Here is an 11,580-nt window from a genome sequence, read left to right on the forward strand (position 1 = left end):
GTGAGCGCGAAGCGCACACAGGTCGGAGTTCTTGTTAGAGCTCATCGAGGAGGCCAGGAGCTTGCCCAAAGGCTAAAAGGGAGAGAAGAGACCGGCACTGATGCGCAGGGGAGCTTCACGGGGCAAGTACTTTGGACAAGCTGAATGGTCTATGGTCAAGGAGCTCAAGTTGGCATCGAAACACCCGGCGTTCACACGTGTACTGGTCACAGTCCTCGATGATATGGGGAAAAGTAGCTCGGGTGCGGCAATCTGGGCACCGCACCGTGTTACTGTAACCCCGGCTGCAACCCGGCTTAGCCCGAAACACAGAGGTGAAAGCGACGTTGAGTCGTAGACACCGCGGAAGCCACCTTGCGTCTTAAATGGTACCAAGAAAAATCAGGTTTGTTAAGCCAATTTCGATGTTTTGCAGTCATTGTGGGGAAGCCATCCGTTATCTTTACCTCATTGTCTGAACGTGGTCTTCGCATATTTTTTAACCTTGGCATGATAACGTTAGACACAGCAGTACACAATTTAGCACATTTTTAACAAAGATTGTTTAAAACGGTTTAACGGTGGAGAATGGCCCACCACGTCATCATCCCATTGATCTGTGTGTGTGTGTGTGTTCATTAGCACCAGATAACTTCGTTCAATAACTATCATTATATTCACAGCAGAGACAATTGACACATATACCATAGCATCCCACCCTAAAAGCAAACGCTTAACTACTGGCAACCAATACCTATGGCCCGGTTCCACCAACCCTGATTAACATTTGAACCGAGATCAGCGGTCCCTCAACTTGAGTTTATCCCTTAACTGTGCTTCACCTTCATGTTAGCCTAGCTGAGTTGGTAGAGCCCTGGACTGGTAATCCAGAAGATGTGGGTTCTAGTCCTACAGCTGGCTAAACTTTTCAGTGATTTTCATCTTTCATCGTTCATTTCTTAGGCAATTTGAGGGTTTGTATGGTTTTCCTTTCTGTGTTGTTCCAGCCTCAGAACATCGGTTCTCTCTTGTTCACCAATGGTAGTTTTAGTCACTGAAACATTCATCATGTCACTAGCTAACATTGCAAAAAGGAATTGACTGTTCACTTCAAGTTTGAGCGACCCCCGATTTCGGTTCAAAGTTAACCAGCGTTGGTGAAACCGAGCCTATGAAGTTAACTACGACCACGTAAAATTTGTTGAAAGTTGTCAGAAATAGTCATAGCGGCGAACCACATCGACTCTTTTCGTAACGCAAGATAAACTTAGTTCCGTAGTGGATAACCCTCCATGCCACGCCGGCACACGCGAAGCGGGAAAATCCGAGGTGAGAAAAAAATTATGCATGTGGTGGGGCGAGGAGGGGGAAATGTCCGATATCTCGGTCACGAATGCCCTCTCAGTTCCTAGAGGTTCTTTACAGTTGCAGACGTCAATGTAAACGGCACACTCCGGGACAGTTTCGAAGTTATAAGCTTCACATACTACTTCCAGTGCGGCGTCACCGGTCATGACAGCCAATATCTAATGGCATTTCGTTAGTAACGTTCAAGTATTCTAGACTTTCATTTGTGTTATTATGGCTATGAAGCTAGTTTCCGTCATTCATTCTGTTGCAAAACTAGCGTGAGCGTGTTTGTAGCACATTTCAAACTGTTGTTCAACTTGAGAGCAGATAAACAAAGCGTCCTGCTCTGAGAGACGTCAGCAATGAAAAATCAATACACCGTCATGAGTTGCACACTTTCCCTTCGAGCACTCTGGCCCCGAACGGCGACTAAACAAATGATTCTCTGCAGCAACGGTTTCTGTAGACGGTGTGCCGTGCATCATTATCGATAGCCTTGGACTCTGCTGGATTTACGAACACATCAGAGTAAGTACAGCTTCACGTATTTCTTTCTGCCATTGGAGTACGGGAGTCTGGGGAGAGTTGTCACACTCGCTACTTAAAGGGGCATTAAAGTGGTATCTAATACGGCCAAAAACTGCTGTCATCTTGTAAAGCAGTGTGTGAAAAGCATTCCCACAAAATATTTCTGTCCAAAGCTGTTTCGTCGCGGCGCAACGAATTTGCGAAATCGCTGCCGCTGTGACAGGTCGGAACGCTCCACCTGCAGACCATACCCATTGTGACGTTTGTGCTAGAGAGCCTCCTCATTCGTTCGTAGGAAAAACCGTCTGCTACGAAAGGGGGAATTGTATCGGCGCAAAATGTCATGGCAGTCTGCATGAGCACGCTCGGGTCATGCATCTGCGCAAAATACCACCATGGATCTGCGCAAAAACGAAGGGGCTTTATTTGGGCAAGAGTTCTCAAATGGGAGTAATGGATGTGCGCAAAATTGTTTTGTTATTCGCTATGAACTTCGTCTTTCTCTGAAATGTGAGTTGCATCTGCGCAAATGTCTAGAGAACAAGAAGTGGAAACACGTTCCGGAAAGGGTAACAGGGCGTTTAAACCTCGAGATTTGCATCTGCGCAACCTTCGTTCATATTAAGTGGAGAAAAAAACAAACTCTGTCCAATAAGTGGTACATATAACTACACTGACACTGTCAGATAATTGATCTAATACTTGCTCATGTTATGGTGTACATATTTAGAGGGGTTGTGACATTTTGATGGACATGATTCATTGTACATGCGCAGGATGTACGACATGTCACAGTATTGAGAAAAAAAAAAGAATTGTAATGTCGTAGTCTGCGATTCATACAACCGTCGCACGAACTAATTTGTGTAACTTTCAACGAGTTACACTTGCACTTGGTGTCATGGCATGTTTTAGTGACACTTGGCAGAAAGTGCACTAAGGATATAGTTCCCCAAACTCCCTCCACTTCTCTTCTGCGAACCGGGTGCGTAGCCTCGACGGCAGGCCTTGTGGCACAGGTAAAACTATTTCGAAAAAAGGGGGGCCCCACACCACAATATTTTTAAAGAAGTATTTTTGACAGCGTGTTTATTTGGGTAGTATACAGTTATCAGTCTCTGAAAACGTCGCGGTCTCGGCGATATGACGGCGGCCAACTTTGTTGTGGCACATGTTTGAGGCGAATTTGTTTTATTTTGGAAGAAGATTTGCAGAGAGTATTTCTAAGGTCAAAGAACAACATTGTCAGGAAGGTATTGTGGCGCGCACCTAAAAATTTTGACGCACTTTAATCATACCTGTCGTAATTGCCATCATACTGTTACTTGTGACACTTAAGCCATGTAGCAACAACGTAGTGAACGTGGCATTCGCTTGGTTGGAGTGCACTGCACGCCCATGTGGCACTAAATTAGCCTGTGTGACAGGTGTGCCAGAACTATTTCGGAATAAACTTCCGCATCACGCTCAACGCGAGACGTGCGAAAGCCTCTGTTATTCCCATTGGTTCCCGAAAGCACGTGACCTCTCCTGTGGCTGCGTCACTTGCTTGTGGGGATATCACAGCCCGACGAGTCCGGGTGCTCAACGTGTAGATTTTTTACGCGTGTGACTCCCTTTGCTGTAAAACTTCCAATGCAGCTTCACATCGACATCTGCCTTTGGATTTATGTGGTGTAACTTGGTACGAAATGTCACAACGCCTCTCGTGCACAGGCGTGAAGTATCTGAACCGAAATTTTACTTACTTAGAACCGTTGTTAAAGTTTGCCCGCGCACGCCACATGCACAAGTAATCCGAAAGCCGTTCGCGATACAGAGCTAGAGTACACATTTCCAAGCGTTCTTCTTAGATGATACATCTTTCATGTATATCATGCGGAATGCGCTTGCCGGACAAATACTTCTAAGGAACTATGCTGGGTTTGAAAAGTGCTTTCTTGTTTAATAATTTGATGTATACTGTCGCCTGTAACGGTTCCTTTGCATGTTAAGCAAATAAGCGAACACCTTTAATATATGTTTCCTTATGACGTGCAGCTCCTTTCTAATATATGTTCTGAATGATACTACACTAATGAGAATTGCAGTACACTGAAAGTTGACTAAACTTTATTAAAGCGAAAGCAGCAAAACACGAAAGACGGTAGTATCATACAGGGTGATTCACGAACAATGTCATTTGGGGTTTATAAGAAAACAGTAGAACCGAAAAATATACGGTCAACGGCTCCCGTGCGGTAATTAAGTTTGCCATCTTCAAAAAATACTTCTTTCAAATTTCAATTGCAATAAATTGAAATTTTTGAACTGAACTCTGAAATTTGCCTAGTCAACAAAACAATTTTTTTTACAGAATCAGGAAGCCCGTGGCGAACTTAGTCTAATACACCGGAAGCCGAGATCTCTAATGCTACACCGAGTGCAAAAAAATTGTGAAAATCGGGTTTTTCTGACGCCCGTATTTCAACGGCGCACGAAATCGACTGCAAAGATGCGATGAGAGGTGGACATGCCCCTGTGCAGATGATAGACAGAACACTGCAAAAATGAAGAGGAAAGAGAAAGGAGGAGACATCCCGATAATAATCTGGGGTTCCTATTTGTACGGGGCAGGGGCAAGTCCTCCACTCATCGCATCCTTGCGGCCGATTTTGTGACCCGTTCAGATACGCGCGTCAGAAAAACCTGATTTTACCGTTCTTTCTTTTTTTTGCACTCGCTGTAGCATTAGAGATTTTGGCTTCTGGTGTATTCGACTAAGTTCGCCACACGCTTCCTGATTCTGTAAAGAAAGAGATAGAAACGTTATGAATAGGCAAATTCAGAGTTCAATTCAGAAATTCAATTTATTGCAATTGAAATTCGACAAAAGAATTTTTTGAAGATGGCAAACTTAATTGCCGCACGGGAGCCGTTGACCGCATATTTTTTCGGTTCCACTGTTTTCTTATAAACTCCAAATGACATGGTTCGTCAATCACCCTGTATGTGTCTTGGTAGAGCGTAGCTTGCTACGCTGCGGACGGACTCGATTCGACTGATGGATCCCTGACGATAGTCTTTTATCTTTGAGCTCAAAATTCTTTATCGGTTCGCTGTGTCAGCGGCTCGGATAGAGGTGCCACTTTCCGAACTACGTATCCTCAGGTATGTCTCCACATGAAAGTCCAACAGGACGCTCAAGAATCGAAAGACACATGGATGTGGACTGTAGAAGCACCCATTGAAGTGACTGTGAAACGACTCACGGGCGTTGGTGGTATTCTGCATGTTGTCAGTCGTCTCAGTCCACATTTCCGGAGGAAAGCGAGAGCCGTCTTTGATGTACTCATCGACAAGATAGCCCATAAATAGCCGGAGCTTTTCTTCCTGCGGAGCTTCCGAGCACATATCAAACACAAAACAGCTAGTCTGCAACTTCCGATGGTGGAAGATATGGCAAGCCATACACCTGTTTAAGCCATAAACCCACTTCGGAATTCTCACGCTTGAAAGACGGTGACAGACCCAGTTTCGGAATTTTGCGCTGCCACGCTTGGCCTAGGTGAAATCGGCATCCTACAATGTTAGCATTTGGCCACGAGAGTCTTACAGCATTATGAATGGCTGTCTCAAAGTCGACTACAACTGTTGCTGGGTCAAAAGCTTTGCCCGCCTCCGCTGCCGCCTGCTTGACCACCTTCAAATAACATGTTTCTTCTTTCGATGGCAGCAAGCTGAACACGCGGGACGTAAATACCATTCTGGAGGCCATGGATTGTGAAGAGTTGCTTGAAGTAGTACTTCGTGCACGATCTGAATGGAAGTTCCGTCCATGAAAATCTTATCCAAGGTGCAAAGAAACGAAACATTTGATGCGCATGAAAAGACAACGGTTCCCATGCTGCTGTCGTTCGCCTGCACGAAGCTTTCTCCCCTGTCTGTTGTTGTTAAAGATGCAGGCGATGCCAGCATTTTTTGTACGTCTTCTCTGGTCATTGGCAGACGAGGGAGAATACGTCGCCGTGCACGGTATGCCGCTTCTCGAAGTAATTTCATGTCAGTGTGATCGAGAGTTGCTTCATGTGTTTCTGCCTCTCGTATCTCCGGGCAGATTAGTCGCGACAGTTTTTCTGTGCAGTTAGCCGCAGCTTTTTGTTTCACGGCAGCTCGTACCACTTGCCTGTTTAACTTGTGGCGCGATGCCTCGTGGTTGTGGGAGAGACGCTGTAAGTCATCTTGCAACATGGTTTCTTGACCGGTAGTGGAAAAGCCAGCGTTACCTAGAACAATTATATCCTTCAATCTCTCGCTACCGTACTTAACCAAATCTATGGTGATAATAAGTGAAGCCGGCGCGAATTCGTACAAGTGCACGAGCAACAGGGCACGCGCATTTTGCGCAAACACATTACGCCCGGCTCGACATCGCGATGGAACGCACGCGCAACGCGAGCGCCCGCCCCGCGCTATACGTAATGGTGACGTACCAGGTGACGTCATTATGACGGAATTTGTAGTTTGCCCCGCAACGGATGGATGGCGCTGACGGTCTTTATCATGGCCACCCTTGAAGACGTGGTGGCCAATGCAAGCTTCGCTACCATCTATATTTACCTTGTGTAGGATCTAAGATGCAGTCTGGTAAATTAGATGGTGCTTCCTGCCCTTCAGCTCCACCGACCTTATAAAAATTTGAACGTCTTTGCATTTGGGTAGTGAGGTGGTCCGTCACGCATTTTGTTCCTGAACCCTTGCACGGGCTCTGTTAGCACAAATGTAAGCGGCGTGTTTTGGACGCTTGATCCTCAACTCCCAAATGCGAACCAAGAGGTGTTCTAGTGACCCGATATGTATCCATAGTTCTCTTAACTGCCTTCATGATGTGCCATCATCCCGCTTGCACTAGACGGACTTACTTTGTCGGACAATTAAATGAGAAGGTGCTACTGGATAAGTGACGTTCGTGATTTCTCATATGCATGTATCAGATTTTGCCTGCTTCAAACTGTGTCACACATTATCTCCGTATAGTGTTGTCACTGTTGCTGTATCTACACTTGATATTTACAGTATATCTGTTTTCATACCACTTAGTGTGGATCAACTTGGGATCAGAAATTAATGAAGCAGAGGGGTGTTTTCATTGTTTTAGCTTCATTTTTTATGCACCTTTCTTTCTTCTAAACGAGTTCGCATAGATAGTGTCTTCATTTGCAGCCAAACTGTCTCACATTCTTGCAATAAATCTTCCAATTTATAGCTCATTGTCACTTCATAATTTTCTGGCATATTTCAGCCTTTCAGCTTCCTCGTGCAACAGTTTATCTTGAATCAGTTGTTTCAACGCGATCTGATGTAAGTTTCCAGTAAGGATACCCTAAATACATGGGTGAACTTAGAAAAGTAACCACCTTTCCATTCTGAAGAAGTTTCCATTCTCAGGCCTTCCAAGAGCTATATTCTCTGAAGTCCCTTGGTGGTTTCGATAAAGAGCTTCGTGGCGTCGTTATTCTTCTGCTAATGATGTTTATCGTTTGTTTCTTGCAAACATACAGGGTGTTTGTTTTTATTAAAACTAGTAGAGCAAAATATATGCCATTTTTCAGTTGAGTTATATGGCCAGGCACACATTCTCTCGAAGAAAATCATGATCACAAATTACCTAAAGTCCATCAGCTTTTTAATTAGAGAACTTCTCGCAAAGGCGAAATAACAGAAAGGGATCTATTCGCCGTCGAAAGTAATTTCATGTTGGAAAAACACACAAATGCGCACGTGCGTTGAAATATCTGTCGCGGAATTTCGCTATGCAAATGAGCCGGAACATGAACTAAGCACGTTTCTGGCGCAGAAAGAGCGACATGCAACCCAAGTGGGAGGGCCACGTAATTGGAGCGATGAAACTGATTGATGTAGGAGCTAATGGCCAGATAGACCGCTCTTCCACCCGGACAAGGCGAAGGTCGAATCGTTTCTGCGTTTGCAAACTGCGTTTTTCTTGTTTCGGCTAATTTGCATAGCGAAATTGAGCGATGAACATTTCAACACAGGTGCGCTTTTAACACTTATTTCCACATGGTACGTCTTTCAACAAGGAATATGTTCCTTTCCGTCTTCTCGCTTTTATGCGAAATCCCATAATTAAAGACTTAATTAATCATTATTAGGTAATTATTGATCTTGTAGTTACACACTTTCTTCCGGAGAATGTTCACCTGTCGATATTACTCGACTGCAAAAACGGCGTCTATTTTGCTCTGCTAGTGTCTAAATACAATTCATGTGATAAATAAAAGTAAACACCCTGCAGAATGCTTCTTTGGCTTCACACAGCCACGTACCTGTGGCAGTCCGTACAACGTGGCCAAGAAAACCGTGCGCAAATTCGAAATTTGGCATGTTTATTAGTGCATCTGGTCCTTTAGATCCGCAGACATTAGAGGTTGTCCTTTAATGACTGCTGAATCTCTCTCACTGCTGCTTCACCAGCCAATTCTCTTGGGGTGTTAGTGGTGATAGGGTCCATGGCTGAGGCTTAGTACTCTCCTTCATGGCACCAACTACATCCACAGTACCAGTGAAACACGACATTGTTTTGCATGAGGGGCAGAGCTACGGAGTCGACACAGCAGCATTGTTCAATAAATCTGCTTTAAACAATGCTTCCTTACTTCCATGACTTTCGTGACTTCAATGTCACATCACTGAAAATATCCTTTGCATCGTCTACAGAGACGAGGAAGGTGTTCATGTCCAGCTTTCTTTTACCACAATCTGCCTCACAGTTTGCGGCAGCTCATTTATCATCACGTCAATTGACCAAGCCGATTTTTGCTTATTTAACTTTTGCTACTTGTGCCCCGTCGGTATTAAATGTATAAGAGAAGTTGTCAATTGATGACAAGGCCTGACCGGGCAGGGATAATGCTTCATACTTTGCTCCGTCCAAGATACCTTCAAACTTGTTTGTCTCTTACTTATGTACAGTGACTGCCGGCAAGCTCTTCTCTAGTGTTCGGTTTACACTGCATTGTGGCGCTTCATCAGGTGCTGCCCGGAAAAAAGCAGGAATGAAGGAGGTTGCACCTTCAGCTACTGCTAAATGTTAATTACATCCTTTAGATTTTCTATTTCTCACTATCTGATGCACTACAGTATTGCTAGCCAAACATTGCGCATCTGTGAAGGCACAGTGCGACGGAGAATATTACACCCAAGCTGAAATATGTGCTGTGATAGAATACAATATGTAGTGCATTGATCCAGTAAATTATCCAAATCACATTGAGTCTAATTCGTTTTTGCGGGAATTTATTTATACTAATTGGAAAGGTCTACACACCTAATGTGACTATACCACAACAAACCTACTGGCGAATCGAAATGGAGAACCATTCCAATGAGAAATATCCTGCTGGGACTCATTGGTTCAATGAGACATGACGGGGACATTCAATGAGTTTGAAGCCACCACTTCTCATTACATCTCATTAACACTTGCTGTGATTTCTGATTACATCTCATTAACACATGCTGTGATTTCTCATTAAGACTCATTGAATGTGGCACCATTTTCAATGTAATATATGTCCCAAATCATCTATTGGGGGTGAGAATTTTCGCAGTCACTGAATAAGATTTCTGTACATGATATCCAATAGGTTCAATGAGATTTTCATAGGATTTTCAATGAGACAGTTTCCAGCAGGTATCGTTAACAGTGTGTCTTAGCGTATCTACCTTTGCCAGAAGAATTGCCAACACGTTGTGCTTGGAGCAAGTGTCGGTTCCATCATGGGCAGATGCAGACGAGGCAATGGTAACAGGTTCCGTGGCATGCAGGGTGGGCGTATCAGGGCTGGTGTCGTTTGACAAGAGTACAGCATCTAAGGAATTTCTTCGCTTGGAACAGTCAGTGCATTTGTAAATTCACACATCGTTCACAAACAACACATCATAATCCTTAGTCGCGACATTGGCACACTTAGCGAGGAAGCATTTTCCACAGGAATCTGCATATAGAAGTTACTTCTTTTTGCTAGATACAGACAGAGAACAGAGCACACAGACGTCCGACACGCGCGACATCATGCAGCTGAATGTTATGTGGGAAGAGAATGGTATTATTATTATGGGGAAGAATGGGGCGGTTATTATTAAATGTTATTTAAATGCTATTAAATGTACATCCAGGTGTCTATCAAACTATATCCACATATCAGCTCCCATTGTTTACCTGAGTTAACTGTTACTTTATCCTGGCGGCGCATGTTATTGAAACCTGGGAACCCATTGTTCGCACTATCCATACATGATTTCCCATTGTTTTCAGAGATATCTTATCCTGCGGGTTTGTGCCGCATGTAACCTGAGTGCCCCATTGTTGTGTAGTCCTATATCTTACACCACTCTCCTGGAACCTGCTCCTGTTGAGTAACCTTTTCAGAACACACATAAACAGTTTGCTCACCGAACCGGCGAGTAGGACGTCACTTGAATACCAGGAGAACAAAGTGTAACAGATTTCTTATACTACTCAGGAGCCACATGACCACAGACATCTTTTCCCACACTAGCTGCCTTCTACAACGTATGTACCTCAGAAATAAAGAAGTGTGTTCGTTTTGTACTCTTCCCCCCTCGTGTGGCATGTCAATATAACCTCCGTTCTTCGCAGCTTGACGCTGAAATACGAGCCGTCAAAAAAGAGACGGAGCCAAAGGCTCATTTCCACAGATCGGCGAATTTATTTCGGCATTAGGCATTGCATGACGAGTGGGATTATGTGCTGTAGTGAGCAAAATGACCACGGGGAACCCATTTCCGTAAAGAAAACGTTAGGCTGTCTTGAGGAATTTCGGAGTTCAATACAAGGAATTTACTTTCCGTCAATTGAAATGAAATAAAAACGTTAGCAATATGTGGCAAAAGTTATTGGCAGAAAAAATTCCCTTGACCGCATGTCTCTCCGGGGCCTACGCTTTTTACTATCAATTTCTATCGTGGTTGGTGGTCCACCATGTATGTATGTGTGTTGATATTGGGAGAAGAATAAAATAAAAGCGATAAATTTCGGATTGCCCGAGACATGTGCCAATGAGTTTTGTCTTTTACAGTACAATGGATCTTTGCTTACCTGCAGCAACAGGTGCGCTCCACAAAAATGGTCTTCGTGCTATCTTATTGAGTGGGAAAGAGAGCCATGCCTTGTACGTACATTTTACATTTTATTCCGATTAATAGCAACATTTTTGCATTGCATACATACGAAACTGAATAACTCTGTAATAGTATAGTTCCGTTTGAGCAGGAATTCCATTTATGCGATTTTAATAATAAATCGGTGTAGATTTACACGTAAGATTTACGCGACTTTAATTTACTAAGATTCCACTGTTTTGTTAAGCTTCGAGATCGGACATCGTTTACAGCAAATTACTCGGCTTGCGAGAAATGCGTGCATTCTCATATGTACGCCGGATAGCATTTCATACATACAAAATTTGCAATCCCATTGGAGAGTATTCCTCATTTGAAATCATACCGCCACGTGAGATAATTGTAAAACTTGCTTATCTTGCTGTGTCTATACAATGTCGCTTTTGTACTTCACCTTACATATCATGCATAATTATCATTGCTTTCACTGATCAATGAGTTGATCATTCTTATTTTCTTCTAGGTTTTTGACAGGGCTGCTGATGGCAAATGCTATGACGGAGTATGTTATCCTAACGC

At 43.7% G+C, this 11,580-nt stretch overlaps 1 protein-coding gene across 1 annotated transcript; it reads right to left on the minus strand.

The window, feature by feature from the left end:
* Window positions 1–5,266: 5,266 nt before the first annotated feature.
* Window positions 5,267–5,602, minus strand: LOC135391399 (uncharacterized). Its single transcript, XM_064621659.1, has one exon. The coding sequence runs from the start codon at window positions 5,600–5,602 to the stop codon at window positions 5,267–5,269; it is 336 nt and encodes a 111-aa protein (XP_064477729.1).
* Window positions 5,603–11,580: the final 5,978 nt, after the last annotated feature.

This window comes from Ornithodoros turicata, chromosome 1 (genome assembly GCF_037126465.1).
Source record: "Ornithodoros turicata isolate Travis chromosome 1, ASM3712646v1, whole genome shotgun sequence".
NCBI lineage: Eukaryota > Metazoa > Arthropoda > Arachnida > Ixodida > Argasidae > Ornithodoros > Ornithodoros turicata.

Bases quoted from the DNA above. Each gene is read 5' to 3' on its own strand.
- LOC135391399 (XM_064621659.1), bottom strand. From the start codon at position 5,602: ATGGTATTTACGTCCCGCGTGTTCAGCTTGCTGCCATCGAAAGAAGAA.